The sequence below is a fragment of the Pteropus medius genome, unplaced genomic scaffold (genome assembly GCF_902729225.1).
Source record: "Pteropus medius unplaced genomic scaffold, Ma_sr-lr_union100, whole genome shotgun sequence".
Lineage (NCBI taxonomy): Eukaryota > Metazoa > Chordata > Mammalia > Chiroptera > Pteropodidae > Pteropus > Pteropus medius.
In genome coordinates, this window is record NW_024351543.1 from 154,162 (window position 1) to 176,063 (window position 21,902).

The following is a 21,902-nucleotide window of genomic DNA, read 5'->3' on the forward strand; positions in this document are numbered from 1 at the left end:
TCTACAGCATTCTCCAGAGAGCATTGGGGATATCACTGGACATCATAGCTGCCAGGGTCTCCCAGTGAATTTTAAACTCTAGGCTGGGGTAAAAGTTCCATCCCCCAGTGGTTCTGCTCACCTGATGGTTTCTCTGCTCCATTGTCAACACGTTTCTTCTCTATTCCCTATAGTATATTCCAGCAAGTAACAACAACACTCCAATCCATGGCTTTTATATCTATTATCGACCCACAGACAGTGACAATGATAGTGACTACAAGAAGGATATGGTGGAAGGTGAGAAACACTTTTGTGTGATTTACTTTCCCCTGTTGGCAAGGGGGTCTCATGTCAGCATTGGTGAAAATATAAAACCTGGGCTGGTATGACACAAAGCATCTGTGTCCCATATCATTAACTCCTTCGTGACACACTTGGGGTCAGCAAGTTCATAAACCCACATACTTACTTCCCATGGTGATGGGACGGCAGTACCTTGAGTGGGAACCTAGAACATTTCCTTGAATGTTCCTCTACCACATGACCCCTGTGCCAGTCAGTGGCACCAGTCCAGACACACAGCCCCTTCTGAGGTTGCCTGCCCCTGGGGGCCAAGCAAACCAGATACACATCCCCACATGTGACTCTTGTTCTCTTCCCCAGGGGATAGATACTGGCACTCCATCAGCCACCTGCAGCCAGAGACCTCCTACGACATTAAGATGCAGTGCTTCAATGAAGGAGGGGAGAGCGAGTTCAGCAACGTGATGATCTGTGAAACCAAAGGTGATTCTCCTGGGGTTTTCTGCTCTCTTCTCGTCATTTTCAGCAGACAAAGTCGCCGTTGTGTGTGCCTTGCTGGGTATCTCTTCCCCATCTTCCCCAGGAAGACTCACTTTTTTCCCAAGTACCCCTCAATTTTGTCATTTTTAACCCTTCTGTTCATTTGCCTGTGCCTAGTCTTAAGTCTGAATGGGTTACCGTCATGACAGCTACAAGGAACTTGGGAACTGACTCACACATGAACTCATGGAATAGAACCCATTTTCAGGTTGGGAACTTTCCATAAACACTTTATTCCTATGCTAAATCTGATGGTTACATTGGTTGGTTTACTTAATTAAGCACAACCCCTAGAGATAGGAAAGAAGCTGAGCATCGGGAGAAGATAGACCTTGACCAAGGTCATGCACCCAATTCAGGTGGAGCAGGCTCTGGGCAGAGTTCAGCTAACTACAAGCCCATACGCTTTCTCTGCACTAAACCCTGTTAAACATATTCACATAATAACGTGTTAATAGTTAATAGTGGATAGATATCATTATCTCCATTTTGCAAATACTGAAAGAGTAGATAGCAGGTGTATTGCAAAGAAAATTAGGAAACAATCACGAAGGAATAAGAAGAGACAAAGAAACAACCCATCTTCCCATCATGGCCACATTCTCTCTTCAGTTTGCATTCCTTTCCATCACTTATTCAACAAGTACCGAGCGACTCGTGTGCACATCTTGCCCTTCTATCAATCATGTACAGTGGTGCAAGGGGGCAGATACCTACACAGCTACAAATCAAGCGACAAGCACAGTGTCTAGGGCAAAGAACAGAGACTTCACAAAGGTTTCATACTGGTCTTCTGGAAGTATTGACTCTTAAGGCTGGACTGAGGAGAGAGTGGCCTAAGGGACCAGATCAGCCTGCAAGTAACTCCAGATGGTTGGAATGTAGGGCACTTGGCAGAAGGACAAGAGAGGGAAGAGGCCAGGGACAATGGTGAGCACTGGGTCATCGAGGCCCCTCTTGGCTGTGAGGTGGAGGAAGGTCATTGTTGGATTTGTTTGTGGAGAAGAGTCACTGATGACTATGCAAGAATGGCTGAAGGGAAAGAACAGGGGCTGTGAAGTAAACGTAAAGAGAAGGGATGGATTTGGGTCTCTTTTCTGAGGATGTGTGTGTAGGACCAGGGACTGACAGCATGTAGGGGCTGAGAGAGAGGGAAAGGAGTTCAAGGAGACCTTAAGGTTTTTAGCTTGCAGTACCACACAGGTGATGTTGCCACTTGAGGTGGCGGAGGCCAGGAGAGAACCAGATCCTATGAGAAAAGAATATAGTGAAAGAGACTTACTAAGAGTCTGATTCTTTTGAGACATTGACATGCAAATGTCCCAAGAGAGCCGGTCTCCTGTCTGGCGAGGGTCCTGGGCCAGGGGTATTTGGCAGTCATCAGGATATAGGTTAGGATATATCATGGGAAGAGATGAGAGTTCACAGAGGGAGTACAGACCTAATATCTGAGGAGAAGACAGAAAAGAATGGGAAAAGAGAAATGGAAGCAGCGGCAGTTAGAGGGAGTGGGGAAATCAGAAGCCTGTAGTATCGGAAAGTCAAGAAGACGCTGTAAGAGTTAACGATGTCGGATGATAGCAAAACCCAGATGAGAAGTTCACCATCTTGTCGCTTTTGAATTGGCATTTCACAATTACTGTCTGTCCTAGGGAGTCCCGACACACCCATCCCCCTTCTCTGTGACCCCAGCTCCTAGCTAGTACTTCACATCTCAGAATCTGCCCAGGAAGAGCAAATTCACGAGTAAACTCTTCCATTCCCAGTTCTTTTGTTGGTTCCATGCATTTTTTTATATTTTCTTCTAAAAGTTCACAGGCTGTTCTTCTAGTAAATCCCCACACCACTTATGCCCAGAAGACCCAGTCTGACTCTAGTGTGTGACTCACAAATATCTCAGGTTATATTTTGAAATATAAAGTTCAGTTCTCTTCAGCACCACCAAATTTCACATCAAGTACTGATTTCATGCTGAGCTTGGACACCACACTCATCTAATAAAGGGTTTCGAGGCCCTGTCTTATGAGTTTGACCCTCTTTCCGACATCTGTGGAATCAGAATATTTTTTCTTTTTATTCGTTGGAAAAGAAATGTCAAAAAAATAGATGCTGATGTGAGTTTTGTTCACCATTACAGCTCAAAAGTCTTCTGGTCAGCCTGGTCGACCCCCACCCCCAACTCTTGCTCCACCTCAGCCGCCACCCCCTGAAACTATTGAGAGGCCAGTGGGCACAGGGGCCATGGTGGCACGCTCCAGTGACCTGCCCTACCTGATTGTCGGGGTCGTACTGGGCTCTGTCGTCCTCATCATTGTCGCCTTCATCCCCTTCTGCTTGTGGAGGGCCTGGTCTAAGCAGAGTGAGTGACCCACCTCAGCCCCATCAGGAAGGAGCCCAGAGAGGGGAGGAGGGCCCCCAGTCCCCCAAGAGGCCTCTGTCCAGGGAAAGATTGGAGGCACCCTGCTTCTCATTCACTGGAGCTCAAGCTCCAGAGAGCTTGGGGAGAGTCAGAATACTCCAAGACTGGGCCCTTTATTCCCAGCTCAAGGACCTTGGCAGATGGAGGAGAGTATGAAGTGGGAGTTTGTCCTCTCTGCATCTCGGGAGCTCAGTACTTACCTGCTTCCAACTACTTTCAATATCTGAAGCTGCTGCTCTGACTGCATATTCCTACTTACCTGCCTCTTCCCTCCAAACATTTCGTGCCTCTGGGGCCAGGGCTGCCTTGAGCTTTCCCCCTTGTCTTAGGTTAATCTGACTGTTATCCACTAACTTCTGCTTCAAATGGCAACACACTTGCTCAACTTGCCTCACCTAAATATTACTCCTTCCGTTGGTTCACCACCTCCTTCCGCTAAACCCACCCTTGCTCCTCTCTGTCCTCACCCATCTCCCCACTGCAGAAAAAGTCTAGATGTTAGGAAGAAATGGGTGACAGGAAGAGTATTCTGAGGGAAAATATTCTCATTCTTGGGGTAGCATCAACTCCCTGCCTACCTCATTTGGAGTTTTCTGAGATTCATGTGGAAATTTTTCAAGCTGCCCCAGGCCTCCTTGGCCTAAGCAAATCTCTATCTTTCTGTTCTTCCAGAACATACAACAGACCTGGGTTTTCCTCGAAGTGCCCTTCTGTCCTCCTCCTGCCAATACACAATGGTACCATTGGGAGGACTCTCAGGCCACCGAGCTAATGGGCAGCCCTACCTTAGTGGCACCAATGGACGGACCTGTGCCAATGGGGTCCATGTGAACAGGGGCTGCCCTGCAACTGCCTTGGGCTATGCAGGCATGAGACCTCAGCAGCACTGCCCGGGGGAGCTTCAGCAGGTAACACAGTTCTGGATGTATGGGCAAGTACGGGCAAGTACAGGCAGGCCACTGTGGAGGGAGTGGTTGGGCTGCCTTCTGGGGCTTCCTCCCTTCCAGCCTCTAATACTGGGCTACTAGCCAGGCTTTCTTCAGTCAGGAACAGTTTATCTTGTTGAAGTATGAACAGGAAAGTTTCCTGGACTCTCAGACATGGCCTTTTTGTTACTCTTTCATTTGAGCAGCAGGATGACACCAACAGCCTGCTGAGGCAGACCATTCTTGGCAACGGATATGGCATCCACAGTCACCAGATTCCCAGGTAACCAGGCGCCTTCCCATCCCTGCCTTCCACTCCCGAGCCCTAGAGCTTACTTGCTCTTTAGGTCCTCAAATCTAGCGTCAGTCACTGAAAGGTGAGTACCAGTGCTTCACGTGGGGATCCGCATATCTGACAACCTGCTCCACTGGACTGGTTGTTGTGTTTGTAGCTATGATGCCCTTTCTTGCTTTGGAGCATGGGTTGGCCTCTCGGAATCCTCCCCTCACTTGGTAGGCCAGAGTAGCCACGTACTGCTGGCTTTGCCTAGAGGCCCCTAGACACCTGATTCTATGTTCTTTCATACACTTGGGACTTGCACGGAATAAAATGCAGATAGACTAGAATTACTCCCATGGAAATGATGATGTGGCACCTCTTGATGTTCAAAGGGGAGCAGTCCCTGCCCATCTGAGCTCTGACCCCCTGTGGTGCCCTCGGACAGGGACGTAGCTGGCCAGTGGGGATACGGGCCCACTCTGCCTGTACCTCACCTCCCAATCTGGTCTCATGCATGCAGGGGAACCAAGGCTGACCCAGACGAGGGCTCTTTCTTATATACACTGCCTGATGACTCAACTCACCAGCTGCTCCAGACCCACCAGGACTGCCACCTCCAGGAGCAGCCCGCTGCTGCCAGCCAGTCAGGAGTGAGGAGTGTACCTCAGAATCCTGGGCCTGAAGTGACATGGGACCCTCTTTTTCATCCAGGTCAGTGCCAGGAGCAGGGCAGGAAATTGAACAGTCTGGGGATGACACGAGGTAGGCATCCAGGACCCAGGAGTGGCTTGGAGGAGGGGAAGATAACAGTCATCAATGGTGATGCTTGGTAAGGAGCCATCCATAGCTTTCACATAGGAGAGACAGAGGAAGTGAAGGTGGCTGGCCACCCTTCTTCCTTCCTCAAGGCCCAGCAGAGCTGCAGGGGTGTACCCATTGGGTCCTTCTTTGGTGTGGCAAGCTGTGTCCTCAAAGGCTAAAGAAAAGGACACTGCCATTTCAGAGAAAGAAGTCCTCTGGGCTCTGCATTTCAAGGCCATTCGCAAATTCCTACCACCTCTCATTGCACTAAGAGGTGTTCTCTAATCACTCTGAAATACCTTGCTTTGTTCAGTCTTGTCTCTTAATTAAGGACTAAGGTTACATCAATCATTAAGGAGCCAAGTTCTTGCAAACATCATCATCGTAACCCTCTGTGCTTCCACAGAACTTTTTCTGCAAGGGACTCAGTGCAGGCCAGCCCGCTCAGTGCAGAGCATCCCACTGGTATCTTCCTTGTGCCAGTCTCTTGGAGATCAGTGGATGCTTGTTTGGGTGCAGGCTGGTTCAGAGGCTTGGCTAATTTAGTTTCTTAGCCTCCATGGCATGGATGTAGGTCCTTGACCCTGTCTCTGGGAGCTGAAATTCTAAAAGGCACCTCCTAGAGCAAGACCGAGCATCATTAAAACTGGACTGCCTCATTTAGGGGAATGAACTGTGAGTGGAGTAATCATGATCAGACACCATACCAGAAGGGTGGACCAGTGTAACCAGCTGCCATCACAGAGAAACTGACCCATATCACTGAGCATTGGTTCTTGGTCAGTCTGGATTTTAATGTGTCCTACTTTTCTCTCCCCTCAGGGCCCCCATGCTGCTTGGGCCTTGTACCGGTTGAAGAAGTGGACAGTCCTGAGTCCTGCCAAGTGGGTGGAGGAGAGTGGTGTCCCCAACACCCCACGGGGGCCTACACAGGACAGGAGCTTGGGCTACGGCTCTCCCCCAGCCCACCAGTGCATGTATCTTTTGAAACACCACCTCCCAGAATTTAGACAGAAGCCAGTATTCCAGAAAGATTCTATATTATCATTTTTAAAAAGGGACAGAGAAAATGCGTATTTATTTTTCTATAATAGCCATATTTATATATTTATGCAGTTGTAAATAAATGTATATGTGTTTTTATAATGCCAGAGAGACACAGAGACATAGGGACTCCTACCCGGGGGCGTATGAGAGGGAAAACGAAGGAGCTACAACATAGCAGGAGTCGACCAGGATCACAGACTAGCCAAAACAGACTGAGGAGGCCTGCAGAGTAGCTGCTGAAAGCAAGAATCCTAGGTGCACAGTTCGTGATGACCATGAGGGAAAAGCAAGGGCCACAGTATCACAGGCTGGAGACACCTGTGAAGATGGTTGGACTGGTGCTACAGAAAACATTTTCAGATGCCCACGAGAATAGACTCAGATGTGTACAGTACTGTAAGCATTAAAAACCTTCCAGAATCAATAATCTGTGGCAACATATCTTTAAAAACAAACACTGTAACTTCTAAATAAATGTTTAGTCTTTCCTGTAACCTTCGGCTTCGTCATATATGAGTCAGCATTCCCCTCAGGATTGATTGAGTCTTTGAGTATCTGAAGAAAATATCCACTTGTGACATTTTCAGATCCATCAAGAGATGAGATCTGGAAATGGTGGCAGACGTTTCTAATTTTTTGCCTTGTAAATATTGAATGTCAGTTTTTATTCATGCAGAATACATTAATAAGTGTTTAGTCCAAGAGGGAGACAGTGTTCAGTAGGCAGGGAGAAGTGGCTTCACAGTTCTCTTACCTAAGACTGGACTTGAGGTAAAACTGGTCATATCAGTAACACTGTCTATATAGGGGTATGTGTTGAGGCCCAGGTATATTCTCCCTTTAGTTAAGTGTTATTGCTACACGTGAACATGTGGTACCTGATACACCAACATGGCCGGAGGAATTGACTCACTAGTTGTTTAAAATCAGCATTCTCTTACTGCTTGCTGTCCAACCACAGGATCAGCCTTTATATGTGGAACTGGAACTAGATGGAGGCAGACTTGCAGCGTTATCTTTTAGATTTCGGTAAAGCTGAATTATGGATGAAATGCCACTTGATCCCGTTAAGAGTAGTCACGCCAGACCCTGGCTTCTCTCATCATGAATTGGATAAACAAGATGATAGGAAAGCCCAGGAGTGACTCTAATGGTCTAGGACAAGTACACCCTCTGCTGGCCAGAAGAAACAGCGCCAACTTTTAGATGTTAAATCTTTCTATCCAACAGCTATCTTGGAAAAATTGTCATTGAGACACAACGTATTTTCAGAAAAGCAGTATTTTTAAAATATTTTAAATAAAATTAAGGACTATACATAACATGGAAATGCTAGGAAAGGAGAGGTAGAGCAGGTAAGAGAAAAAAGATGTGACTTCGGACCACCTGGCCAAAAGCCTAGAGGTCACTTCCAGGAGTGGGATAGACAGGGCTAATGTTCTCAGTTTTCACTTAGCTAATCTAGGGGGAACCTCAAATCTGGGCCAGTGCTCTCAATGATAGTTTTTCTTGCCAATGGCTAAAAATTCAGATAACCAAAAATCAAATTTCCTAAAATGGGATGTATCAAAGATGCTTCCTTGCAGTTTGAGACACAGTCTTCTAAGACTCCATACTCAATCTAGTTGGTTCCAAACAGATCTAAAATGATTCCATTCAATAATAAATAGATGTTGGGCACTGCAGTCCTAAGATTACCAAAAATTATTAAAACTACATCACTAGATGTGGTTTTAGACTTTTAGATCAGTTCACTTTAAAATAACAGGCTTGTTGCAGGAAACAAGGAAACTGAATTTCTGGTGAATTTTATGTCAGAAATCTTGGATGGATTTGAGAAAAAAAAGCAAACTTAAAAGGCCCAGGGTTTTCATCTGTTCTCCTGTGGTGTCTGAATGGGTGGGAGGATAAGGCCACCTTTCTTACGCAAAAGAGCGATCTCTTCCTTTAAGGCCAAAATCCTTTCTGCCTGGAAGTGGATCAGCTGAGTGACCTTCTCTCTCGCCACAGTATCTGCTTTCCGAGGGCCCTGGAAGGCATTGCCCTGTTGAGAGAAAACACCTCCCTACTGTAAGAATCATTTGAGATGTGAAAACTTCCCTGTCCTTGTGCCTTCCAGTCAGTTTAAACAGCCATAGCTCCTTTAAGGAGGCCCACATAGCCTGAAATCCCACCATTAGACATGTGTCCCTTTGGACTAATGAACAACTCAAAATGCAAGTCCCCTGTAGATGAGTAATTCATTAAGCTATCAGTCATTCATACCCTGAAGGGCTCATAATGAATCAAAAAGGCAAGGTCCTTCTGTTTTCTATACAGCCTATAGTTATATATTTTTCTCTCAAACAGGAAATCTTTATTTCCTTGTCTGATTTCTTCCCTGTCAAGCCCACCCCTGCTCATGCTTCAGACATCACTTTTAGGGAGGCCGCCTTTGCCCTGTGGACTAGGCTAGGATTTCCTGTTCTGTGTTCTATGAAAACAGCCATGATATATCATTGTAATTAGGTTGAACCATTTGAAATTTATGATACTTGACCACTTTTAAACCTAAAAAAGTGGCAAGCTATTATGGTTCTATCTGAATGTTTCTTTGATAACTATGTGTCTGAAGAGATCCTGTGCCTCTTAGATACAGGGCCCAGTGTGCCTAGATCTCATCACTACCCAGTGTTCACCTTAGAGCTTGTTACATAAGTAGATGCTCAATAAAATTTGAATGCATGTTAAAAGAAGGGACATGCCACGTATTTAGTATCTACTCTCTGCCAGTTGCTTTACATATGCTGTCTCATTTAATCCTCACAACGCTGTGAACTAGATGGCGTTATTCTACTTTTACAGATATGGAGACTGAGTCTGAGAAATTCATGAATTTCTTAATATAGGCCCAAGTCCCTATATTCTTGGGGTTAGAAGCAGGGTTAGACCAGGTTACCTGAAGCCAAAAGCCCATGACTTGTCCATGACTCTCACTTACTATGGCAGACCTTCATAGTAAGTAGAGGCAACCGTTACCCATAGCTTCTGCTTCTCCCTTGCCTACCTTCACTTTAGAAGCCATGAAAGCTATACACTAACTTTACCCAGCTTCTCTTCCAGCTAAGGGTGGCTAAGTAGATATAAGCAGAAAACTTTTGCTTTCTAAATGAAAAAAAAAAAGAGGCTGGCCTGTGGATGTGAAACTGAGCTGATCCAATCTTGTGACTCTGAAGGAAACCTCAAAGAATCAGAATCACAGAGATACTGGCCCCAACATCACAGGCCCACTAAACCAAAACCCCTTAGTCATCGCCTCCAGACTTCTTTTAAGCTACTTTCAATGGGGCTTTCTGAAACTTGCAGCTAAAATGCATGTGCCAACTCATGCCCTGTCACACTGGTCGGTCATTTTAAAGTCACTTTAACTTTTCCCTCATTCTCACCATATCTAAACAAATTTTAGTTATTCTTATTTGACATGTTTTTTGACACTATCTTCTTGCCATCCCAAGAAGATTTTTGTAAGAATAGTAGCAATGGAGTCAGCTTTGGAGGTAGACAGACCTCAGTTTAAAAACTTACTTCTCCATGCATTATCTCTGAGAGCTACCTTTACAGAGCTTCCCCAGTTCTAACAGGGTATGAAGAAAAGGAGCACACCTGCTGGTTCTGTAGTGTATTCAATCGAGAATCAAGTTTTTTCTTTTCAATACACAAATCATTCATCTGGTGGAGCTTTTTGGTGTGTTCTTTTGTCTTCATCATCAGTTCCCATCGCACTTGAGCAATCTTCTCCTACCAGAGCAGGAAGATGCAAAATTAATTAAATGAATGAAAGGAAATAGAGAAAAATGAATGTCCAGATGTGATTAAAACCATTGGGCCAATGGAGTGATGTGCACGTAGGAAAATATAATCAGAAGCCAGTATGAAAATGCAACCAGAAGCAACTGCATTTGGTCTGGTTTGACTAGAGAAAAGATAAAAAGTAGGTAAAAATAAGACAGATATAGATGCCACTCCATTCTCGAGGAAAGAAATCAGTGTGCATACTGAGTGTTGGTATTCATTAATTAAAAGAGAGAATGATAATTTAAGTGGGAAACTTTCATGTATTGCTTTTTCCCCAGTTTTGGCCCAGGATCCCCAAAAAACTTGAATGGCCACACATCTGCTAGTGGCTTTCTTTTGTTCTCTTATTGCTTCAACAAATTACTTTAGATTTCACATATTCTTTCCAGCATTCCCCTGATAGGGACCAGTCCCACTGACATAAACACTTAAGTAATCTGCTTCTTCACAGCACAGTGGCAAATCTTGGATAAGAAAAGATGAGACAAGAAAGCACTAGGAACCTCTCCTTTTTTCCTATGTACTGATGTGATAAGACAGTAAACTGGAGAAGTCATAGTGATTTGTGGGTTTATAAAATCTTTGTAAAAGCTCCTGCCTTTGAATCAGGCTGTAACTGGGGCACTGCCTCATCTCATGGCTCTGGGAACAATGCATGCATTAACATCTTCTAAGACCCTACCAGCGAAACAGTCCATACCTTCTTATAAAATTTATTACTTAGAAGATGTTTTCTAATTTCCAGATTGTGACAGCATGCAAAAGCTATATAGAAACATACAATTAAGATCCTCAGAGTATAGCAGTTTCATTTCTAAAACTATTAGAGCATTTGTACACTAATGTAGACCTCAAAATGAAATCTCTCTGTAATCTCTCATGCCATTTTGACATTATATTTACATGCGCCCTGGATGCCAAACCCCAGTGTTGGTGCTTTCACTCCAAGACAGACAAGTCCTTCTAACTAAGCGAATGGTGAAGAAGCCAAGACAGGCTTAAGATCACAAGACAATGGGGGCAGGTGGGGAGGGGCAAGTGGGGCTCAGAGACCCGCCTCCAGCTGTACGGATGCTTCGCAGGAACCACTTACAGCTCACCAGGATTTCTTGCCTCCACCCAAACTGAACCAAAGTAGATCACGTGCCCTCTCATCCTTACCTCCCACATCTTGATTTCCTTTGCATTCAAAAGCTCCTTTCGAAGTTTTCTGATCTTCAGTTCTTCAAGTGTTGTATTCACAGAAAGTGTTTGAAGAGCTTCTAGGTCTATCACACGGCCAAACTTGCTGATCATTAGTTGACGGACTGTTTCTTCCATTTCTAAAAGAAGACGGTGACCATCAGGTTGTTCAGTGGCTTCCATTGTTATTAAATGAACAATACCAATAACAATAACATTCTAAGAACGGCTTTTGTAAGATGGTAAAGGATTTCATGTTACCAGCCGATTATTCCTCTGTGACTTTTCACCTGCTACTTTCCTCACTTAACATGCCCATTCCTGCATTGTCATTTCATCTACTTCAAAATCCTGTATAAAACAGACTCATTTTTCCCAACACACTCTGATCTGCCCCTCCTCAGACTGCTAGTGGAGTTAAATTAGATTATGAACTCAGTTTCTCATTTTTTATTATTGATCTCTACAGCATCTAGTGTTAAGAATAGAGCAGGCACTTAACAGAAGTTTCCATCTCACTCCAAGTAAAAATGTAAGTCCTTCTGTTGTTTCACAAGGCCCTACATAATCCACCCTGCCCTGCCCCTCTTATCCCTCCTACTATGTCCTTTCCCACATCTGTCTCTTCATTTATTCCAGACATGCCGGCCTCCTTTTTGCATCTCAGATATTTCAAGCTCACTCCCATCTCAGTTCCCACTGTCTGGAATGCTGTTCCCCCAAATAGCCACATGGCTCACTCTGCCCACCCCATTTTCTGAAAGCAAATTGTAAGACCTGTGAAGACTCATTTCCAGTACATTCAATTCTAAAAGTGTAACTAAGAGCAGTCCTTGTCCTCTAACCAGAGAGAGCCACATTTTATCAGCTATGTCACCTTTCAAAGAGAGCTTCCTGTCCTCTTACGGACCTCAGCACTCTCTTTCCTAGTCCTTTTAATAATTCTTTTTAACAACTATCTCCAGGTAACATGCAATATATTTTACTTTGTTTATTATCTTTCCTCGGTGTGAGAACACTGGAATACCTAAGGAAAATTCCATTTGTGGGGTCTGAGCTCTCCAAGAAAACAATCTTTTAACAAGACTTTCTCAGGTACCAGACTGTCCCAAAGTGAAATCTGAAGGCCCTGAGGTATAACAAAATGATGCAATTCTGTTCTAGTGCAGAAATTTGATTTCAGGTATCATTATTATAGTTGAATTGTAACAGTAAAACTGGTATGGCTGCCACTTTGCACAATCCAGGGAGGAGCAATTTATTTCTATTCTTTGTAAGTGTCCCCATGGACTTGTGTAATGTGATAGCCATGATAATCAGTGAAGCACATGAAATGATTAGATTATTTGCACACATGTGGCTAGCCTGTGTCTGCTGCTTGGCCTCTCTCAGTAAGAACCTTGACCCCACCCCCACCCCCACCCCAGGCTAGCCCCATATAAGTGTGTACCCTCTCCCATGGCAGCCTCATGTACCAGGATATGTACTCCGGTCCTTATCATTCCTCCTGTGGAGCCAGCCTAATGCCTGTCTCCTATTAGTCCAGCTCATGTTCACTGGGAACATGAAAGCTTCTGAAACACTCGCTATCCACCTTCCCTGTGGCTGTGAGCTGTGCCCTCCTTGGAATGCAGTGAGCTTATCCCATCCTAGTACAAGTTCCAGACTCTCCCCTTCTTCCTCATTGGGTCTAAGGATGCCAGAAGGCAAACACAAGCTGACAGCGGTGTTTCTAATCACCGTTAAGCCTTTTTTTCCTCTGGGTTACAGGAAAGGAACCCATCCCTAGTTTCATATTCAGAATTAGGAAATCAGTCTTTGACCAGATTCACAATTTGCTTTCAGAAAATGGGCTGGGGATAGGAGAATTGAAAGTCACTGAATAAAACTCCCACCACATGGAACTATTTCTTTTTATTTCAACTAACACTCCAAAACTTTGAATACTTCATTTTTCTTCACACATTTTCCCAAACTGAGTTTACCCAAATTGAAACAAGCTTCCTCATTTTCATACTACTTCATTTCTTGGTTTGATGACTAGTACTTTCAAATATAAACAACATTCACATTCAGTCTACAGAAGCCAAAGGAATGTGAAGTACGTGAGAAACATTAAAACCTCAAGCCTTACACCTGAGAAAATTTTGTGTCTCAAATAAGTGTTATTCAAACATGGAGTACTAACATGTGTTTTTTTATTTTATAATCCAGCCATCCATGAGGGCAGAACCATCAGCACTCATTGGAAACTGGCCTCTACGTATCCAAGCAACTTGGATTGGTGGACCACTATCTCATTCCCATTTTCTTTTCCTTTTTCAAATTTTCTTCTAAAAATTGTTATTTGTAAATACACGTAACATAAAGTACTATTTTAATCATTTTTAAGTATACAGTTCTGAGGCATTAAGGTAGATGCTATGGTATTGGTAATATTATCTTTATCAAAGCTGGAATACTTCACCACTTATACACATGTCCCATATATCAAACATTATAAAAAGTATTTTAAAAGATAATTATCTTTCCACTGCATTTTATACTATCTGTCGCAATTCCAGGTGGATTAAAAACACAAATGTAAAGAATACTACTAAAAGAGGGAACTATATAAAAATATCTTTATGATCTCAAAATAGGGAAAGATTTCTTAAACAAGACACATACACAATGCACAAACCATAAATAGATTAACAAAGTTAACTACGTTAAGATTTAAAATGTCTATATCCCCAAAATACACTAAACAAAATAAAAAGGCAAGCCACAAACTAGAAGGGATTTGAAGTGCATTCGATGGACAAAGAAAGACAGAATATAGAAAGAACTCCCTAAAATCACTAAGAAAACAAATAAAAAATAGAAGTAAAAAAAAATGGGTAAAAGATACAACTGGCAAGTTAGAGAAAAGCAAACAGAAATAGATGTATGTGAAGCTGTTTGACCTCACCAGAATCAAGGAAATGTAAATAAAAACCACAGTGAAAACAACTTAACATCTACTGGGTTGACAAACATACTAAAGTCTGATAGCATCAAGCAATGATGACAATATGAAGCCTGGGCAATTCTCACACACTGTAGGGGGCGGGGAGCTAAAACAGAACAACCATTTTGGAGGGCGACATGGCAATATCCAGGAGCACTGAAAATGTACACATTACCCTGTTACCTAGAGCCCCCCATCCTGGGATTTATCTTCTTACACACATGCACAGGGAGACATGTACAAGAAGATTTGCTGTAACATTGTCTGTAATCATGAAAAATATCCTAAATATCAACAGAAGACTGAAGAAATTACCTCCTTTATAGTTCTATAATGAAATATTATAATAGCAGTTATGGTGAATAATTATTATAGCAATATGGATGACTCTAAAGAACTAGTTTAATAAAGTGAACTATAAAATTATATAACACAGTATTTCAGTTAAAAATATGCAAAGTAGCTTCACATATTGTGTGTGGATACATGCATAAACATACATGTGTTCTCACCTGGTGCTGGATCCTGGGGTAGGAGATAGCAGAATATTAGAAAGAGAAAGGCCTTCGATTGTAACTTCAGTGTTTTATTTTTTACGCTTGGTAGTAATACATGGGTTATTATTATATTATTCTATATTTCATTAATATAAAACCTTTTGTAATCCAGAGAAACCATTTCTATGATAAAAGATTTATCCCTTTAAAATAGGAGACTGATCTTCAATGGTATCAGGAGAAATAGTAAGTAGGAAGATAAGGTGTTCTTGTTTCCTCTTGATTCTTTGATTACTTATTGTTTTCAAAGATGGAGACAGTCACTTGATAGTTTCCTCTTAACAACAAATATTACTTATGAGGAAATATCAATAAATATTACCAGATAATCCATGGGCTTAGTTACTCACTCTGTATGGTTTTTGCCATCTCTCTCTTTTCTCGAATAAGCTGTTTACGCCTCTCCCGAAATTCTTTGTTAATTTTTTGTTGCTTAGAATTCTCCTCATGGAGCTGTACAATTCGATCTTGAAGCTGTCCCAAGGAGCGATTAGAAAAGACCAAAGTTCCAGAAAGATCACTAGGTATTTCTCCAAATACCACATATTCAATCTAACAAAAACAAAACAAAACCAAAATCAAAACAAAGATCAAATTAAATGTAAAGTCATAGAAAGCATGAGGGAAGCACTTCCTTCTGTTCCTTGTTTAGGTTACTGTCTTTCTCACCACTAAATAAGGTGAAAGCAGGAGGCTGCCTTCAGATAGTAAACCACATTAGATCCCTCTGGGGACGGCAAATCTTCCCACACAGATCATGGCTAATATCTACTGCACAATGATGGAACAAACATTGCATGGTTGGCATATTAGGCAAATTGCTACATGCAGCTAACCCAGTTTGGTTTGGGTTACACAAAGTAAATCAAACCCAAAACATCGCTGGAGGCAAAAATGGCAAAGCTGAAACTGTCCTACTTCAGGCACATCAGAAGAAGGCAGTGTTCTTTGGAAAAGACAATAGTGCTGGGAAAATAGAAGGCAGAATGAAAAAAAGAAGACCAAACATGGGATGGATTGACTTCAAAAAAGAAGACGTGAGTCCACAGGAGCTAAGCAGATTTGTTGAGGACAGGACATTGTGGACGTCACTCATTCATAGGGTTGCTCAGAGGCAGAGCCAATTCCACAGCACCTAACACTGACATACAACATATGTAAGGCTAATCTTAGGTTTCTCTTCTAAAACACAGCTTTCTCTCTTTACTTGACAAAAGACAGTATTTTTCTCTTTTCTCTCTCAGCCTTTTTCTCTCACTGATATGTATCTCTGCATTTTAACATGTTACAATTCAAGTGGAGTGTGGAAATAAACAAAAAAAGGAAAAAAGAAAAAATATTTTCCTTTTGTCTTCTCTCATTAATAAGTAGAGATCAAAATAATTATTACATCATTAGTTTATGTCTATTTAAAGATGGTGCAAAAGTAATATTTGTGCGAGATCCAAGATTTCAAAATCTAAGCCATTCCATTCTTAAGTCATAGACTTCTCATTCACCAGACCTGAAATGATTCAACTTTTAAAGTTGAATAATAGGTCATAGGGAAATACATGTTTTGATGTTATTCTTTTATAATAACCTGAGAATGGATAAGGAAAGTTGGGGTGTCGTTCTACAGGTAGAATTCTCAGCAAAGGATCACTCTTGGCCCCACTAGTGACCCATGAATTTTATTGTGGAAAAGCCTGGGTGTGGCGGTTCTTTTATTCAGGGTGGGACAACCTCTAGACCCATCACCTGGTGGAGCTTGAGTGGAATCACAACCAGCAGTTCATTCAGCCGCTGCTGCTTCTCTCGTTGATAAGCCTCCAGGTCCTCCTCAGCTGCATTAAGATTAGTAGCTATAATTTTGACCTGTGGGAAGCCCCATGAGTGAAATGTTGACAAGATTCAGAGAACACAAACCCAAAGAGGTAAATGAGGGCATCTTGAGAGGAAGTAAAAGCATGAGCAAGATTTGCTATTTGGGGCTGTGATTACATGGAGAATCCCGGTCTGCAGCCCAGGAATGTATATTATTTCCTTCCGGCCAAGTCATTGTCTACACTACTTTTTCAATCATTCCAATGTCTCCAGAGTTGTAAAGGTTTTATAAATGTGAGCTCAGAAAACATGTCCTCATCTCCCTCTTATTTTTGTATGAAAAATATCTCTCAGCATGGAATGTCTTTGCCAGGATGGTTCAAATCTTGTTTGGTCAAAATGAACTCAATAAATTAAAGGGAAAAGGCTCTAAAGTGACAAAACCACTAACTACGGGATTTCTACAACACATTCTTCATCTCCCAAAAAACTTGAAAAAATTTTAAATCATCTCCTATTGGAAGAGAAGCAATATATCAAAAATATTTCTGAATATGAACCAAGTGATGTTGCTCTAGGAAAGGGTATCTAGGAAGGAAAATGAGCAGATAAGGCAGAAATTAATCAATATGATCATACCAAAAGTTTAGCTTACTGGTCTCCATCATGGGATGCACCCACCCCAAAGTGTCAACAAAGTGACCTACTGGGTGCAGAAAAATATATAAGTTTCTATTTCTATGTATTTTTTTAAATTTCTGTTTTTGTGAATGTTTCATCATAGACAAAATACAGTTGACCATCGAACAATGTGGAGGTTAGGAGCGCCGACCTCTAGCACAGTTGAAAATCCACGTATAACTTAAGTTGGTCCTCTGCATCTGTGGATTCCCAACCAAGGATCGAAAATACTGTTTCTCACCTGCAGTTGGTTGAATCCACAGATGTAAAACCTAGGGATACGGAAAGCTGACTGTATATATACTGAAAAATTTCTGCATTATAAGTGGACCTATGCAATTCAAACCTGTGTAGTTCAAGGGTCAACTGTATATTAGTTCAATCATTTATAATGCATAAATAAATATACATTTATTTTGTGGATAGGTGCTCCACATTTTTTTTATGTATAGAAGTGTGTGATCAAAGTTTGGGGACCAATTATTTAGATAAAGAAAGTCCAATGGCTCCCATCGTGATGGTGTTTGAAGGAAAAAAAACTGGATATAACATCTGAAACGTTTCTTCTCTTGAGAGAAGTCCTAAATTATGTCATTGCTATGAAATGGCAATATTATAGCTGGGAGACTGTGTAGCATGTTGGGAGAGGATAAATAGACCTAGAAAAGGCGAACCACCATACTTTTTTGGACAATGTATCATATTCCTTTTTGAGGTTGTCGATGATTTTTTTTTCTTCAACTAAGGCCTCCTCAATGTCCAGCCTTTTTTCTCGAAGTTGAAGCGCCAGTTCAAAAAGACCCACATCACAATCTGAAAAGACAGCCAAAATAAAAAAGCAGCCCTATTTGTTATGGAATGAAGTAATACTGTAAGTATGGACTTCAGAGTTTCAGAATTATTAATGTCCATTTCTGGATCTACTCTAGCAACTTTTCACTATACTTATAGCTCCATTATGCTCGGTAGAAATTATTAACAACCATGATAGTAATCATGATACTAGTATGGATGTTCACAGCAGTACACTGAGCCAAGCTTTGTGCTAAGCCCTTTATGTGCATTATCTGAACTCAAGGCTCACAGGTCCTACAAGTTAGAAATTAATTGTCTTAATTTTATAACTGAGGATCCTAAGTTTCAGAGAGGTCACATAGCTGGTATGTGACAGAATGGGATTCAAGTACAATATCTCTATATTAATTTCCAATAAGCCCCATTTATCCATCAAGCATAAAGAAAGAATATGAAAATATAATATATTACTACAATGGAATTCGGGAATCTTAGTTCTAGCCAAGTTCTGTCACTGAACTAGCTGTGAGACTCCTTTCAAGCCATATAAACCTGCTATAAAATAACAAGTTGCATTACAAAAAGTTTTAGCTCTCTTCCACTTCTAAATATTATGATTTTAAGAAGACTCTTGTTTTCAAAATCAAAATAAGATTTAAACTTTATTTGAAATTAAATTTTAAAATTCAATTTAAGAATTATATGAAATGTCTAGAAAAACAAAAAGAAATTTTAAACCAAAAAGAAATTTTTTCTACTAAACCATATGTCTATTGAGACTGTAAGAATATTGGTCTGGATGTTTCAGACTGGTTTCACTGGTGAAAACTGTGAATATACATTGTCAAGCATCTCTAGAAAAATTGCTCTCACAAAACAGGTTTGAAATATGAAAATTTGATTAGACTGTTGTCTATCACCACACACTAAGATTAACTCAAAATGGATTAAGGACCTGAATATAAGACCTGAAACAATAAAATGTATAGAAGAAAACAGGAACGAAACTCAAAGACCTTGGACTTAAAGAGGATTTTATGAATTTGACCTCAAAGGCAAGGGAAGTAAAAGTGAAAATAAATGAATGGGCCTACATCAAACTAAAAAGGTTCTGCTCAGCAAAAGAAACCGTCAGCAAGGATAAAGAGACAACCATCTCAATGGGAAAATATATTTGCAAGCAACGCCTCCGATAAGGGCCTAATATCCAAAATATACAAAGAACTCATATGACTCAATAACAACAAAAAAAAAACAAATGACCCAGTCAAAAAATGGGCAGAGGACCTGAACAGACTCTTCTCCCTGTAGGACAGACAAATGGCCTACAAACATGAAAAGATGCTCAACATCGCTAGCTATTAGGGAAATGCAAATCAAAACCACAATGAGATAGCATCTCACGCCTGTTAGAATAGCAATAATCAAAAGGACAAGTAATAACAAATGTTGGAGAGGATGTGGAGAAAAAGGAACCCTCATACACTCCTGGTGGGACTGCAAATTGGTACAGCCACTCTGGAAAACAGTGTGGAGGTTCCTCAGAAAACTAAGAATTGATCTACCATATGATCCAGCAATCCCTCTACTGAGTATTTATCCCAAAGACTTGAAAATCCATATCCAAAAAGATATTTGCACAGCCATGGTCATAGCAGCATTATTCATGGTGTCCAGGACATGGAAGCAACTGAAGTGTCCTACGATAGATGATTGGCTAAAGAAACCGTGGCACATATAGACAATGGAATATTATTCAGCCATAAGAAGAGATGAAATACTGCCATTTGCGACATGGATGGACCTCGAGATAATCATGCTAAGTGAAATAAGCCAGACTGAAAAAGTAGAAAATCACCTGATATCACTTATATGTGAAATATAAACCTAAAAGCAACAAATGAACAGGACAAACAGAGACTCATGGACATGAACAATGCACTAGTGGCTACCAGAAGGTAGAGAGTAGGGGAGGAGGGAAGAGGTAGGCAGGGTAAAAGGGGTCAAATATATGGGAGTAGGGGAGGGTAAAGTGGGTAAAGGGGATCAAATATATGGTAGTTAAAGGAAACTGGACTTTGGGTGGTAATCACACAATAGAATATATAGATGTCAAATTACAATGTACACCTGAAAATTATATAATCGTATTAACCAATGTTACCCCAATAAACTTAATAAAAAAATAAAAATAAATGAAATATGAAAATTTGAATGGGTTTGCCAAAAAGAGAGAGCTTTGTTAAAGAAAAAGCAGGGGTTGGGGGGAGAAAAAATATACACAATTTTATTATAAGGCAATTGAGAAACCAAAAAAAGGACCTTACTGGTATGGTTAATCCATATTCATACTTCATAGAGAACACAAGGTTTTACCCAACTTACTTGTAGGACAGATAGAATCATCAAAAACCTCAGCTTCAGATCCAGACTCATCCTCATCACTCTCCAAGCTGGATTCTTCTTCACTTGATTCATCACTATCCTCATCCTCATCTAAGGAGAGAGGAAAACACTGTTAATAAGAAGAGAAGTTCCTGTGTTAAGCCGAATCTCAGATTTTAAAAATATTTTCAATGAGTTAGTCACTAGGAAAATAACAGAGATAAAGAAGAAATGACTCAATACTTTTAGAAGAGGTTAAAGACATAGAGACCATATGCCTGCAGAAGGTTGTACAATTAATTTCAACGCATCAGGTCAGAGAGGGTTGAGACTAGGCTGCCAAACTGTTTATGCTATGACCCACCTAACACACTCTTGAAATTAAATTTTAAAATTCAATTTAAGAATTATATGAAATTATATAGGTCCACAATTCCTAAATCATAGTGCTCTGAAAGCAGAGAAGATGTTCACAATTTATCTGAAGAAATGCTATTTATAATCTTTATTTAACCTACTTAGCATTAATAATAATAATGTATGTCTTGCTACAGAATTACTGAGCTGTTTGATTTAGAGATCCTGCACCAAACTCTGCTGGGGTGTTAGTGACAAAGATTCTCCCTGACCAAACTTGATTCAGGCTCCTCTGAGTCCTCTTTCTGGCTAGTCTTTGACCTTGAGCTCTGTCCTTGGCCCATTTAGTCTAGTTTTAGCAAGAATCCTGCTAAGTCAGTTTAGTAAAAATCGCCCACCATTGATATCTGATCAAGTTCTTTATTCTCTGCCCTCAATATCTGACCACTCTGGCCTTCCTTCAGCCAAAATCTTGTGAAATCAGTTTAGCAAAGAATTACCTCTTAACAATTTTCCATCCACTGACCTCCACTCTGCTCTTTGGCTATAAATCTCTACTTGTCTTTGTTATATTCAGAGTCAAGCTGATTTCTCTCCCTTCCTACAAAATCCCATTGTAGTTGTCCCCCGTAAATAAAGTCTGCTTTATTATTCTTTAACAAGTGTTATGAATAATTTCTTTAACAATGTTATATATGATATCGTTTATAAAATATAAAGAATTTTGAATAGTAAAACACATCTGCCCCCAAGAGTTTTGGATAAGGAATTGTAGAACGCCCACACCCAATTCTGCCCCATTTTTTAAAAAAAACACCTTGAAGACTTCTGTGAACCACAGATCATCAATTAGCAATTTCAATTTTACAGAACATCAAGTTGGAGATAAGAGGGACACCTCATAATCTCTAGAAGATTTCTTAAATTTAAGCTCTCTCTTAAAATTACTTTAAGTGATCTGTACCATCTTATGAAATGAGTCATCAAACTTTAAAATAATATCTTAAAATTCTTA

General features: G+C 41.1%; 2 protein-coding genes across 13 annotated transcripts in view; one reads left to right on the plus strand and one right to left on the minus strand.

The window, feature by feature from the left end:
* The window catches only part of BOC (BOC cell adhesion associated, oncogene regulated), a 72,403-nt gene extending 65,611 nt beyond the window's left edge, over positions 1-6,792 (plus strand). For 8 of the 9 annotated variants that reach the window (XM_039842999.1, XM_039843008.1, XM_039843000.1 and 5 more), the window contains 7 exons: positions 174-279; positions 646-768; positions 2,963-3,184; positions 3,917-4,152; positions 4,377-4,453; positions 4,971-5,161; positions 6,074-6,792. In XM_039842999.1, the coding sequence (XP_039698933.1) occupies positions 174-279; positions 646-768; positions 2,963-3,184; positions 3,917-4,152; positions 4,377-4,453; positions 4,971-5,161; positions 6,074-6,261 (1,143 nt within the window). In that variant the 3' untranslated portion in view covers positions 6,262-6,792. Of the gene's footprint in view, positions 1-173; positions 280-645; positions 769-2,962; positions 3,185-3,916; positions 4,153-4,376; positions 4,454-4,970; positions 5,280-6,073 lie in introns of all 9 variants that reach the window. The other variant, XR_005648764.1, reaches the window with a different exon arrangement.
* A 143-nt stretch (positions 6,793-6,935) lies between these two features.
* The window catches only part of CFAP44 (cilia and flagella associated protein 44), a 112,168-nt gene continuing 97,201 nt past the window's right edge, over positions 6,936-21,902 (minus strand). For 3 of the 4 annotated variants that reach the window (XM_039842998.1, XM_039842995.1, XM_039842996.1), the window contains 7 exons: positions 20,531-20,641; positions 18,033-18,163; positions 16,604-16,720; positions 15,214-15,415; positions 11,294-11,454; positions 9,941-10,075; positions 6,936-8,342 (listed from right to left, as the gene is read on the minus strand). In XM_039842998.1, the coding sequence (XP_039698932.1) occupies positions 8,169-8,342; positions 9,941-10,075; positions 11,294-11,454; positions 15,214-15,415; positions 16,604-16,720; positions 18,033-18,163; positions 20,531-20,641 (1,031 nt within the window). In that variant the 3' untranslated portion in view covers positions 6,936-8,168. The remainder of the gene's footprint in view (positions 8,343-9,940; positions 10,076-11,293; positions 11,455-15,213; positions 15,416-16,603; positions 16,721-18,032; positions 18,164-20,530; positions 20,642-21,902) is intronic. The other variant, XM_039842997.1, reaches the window with a different exon arrangement.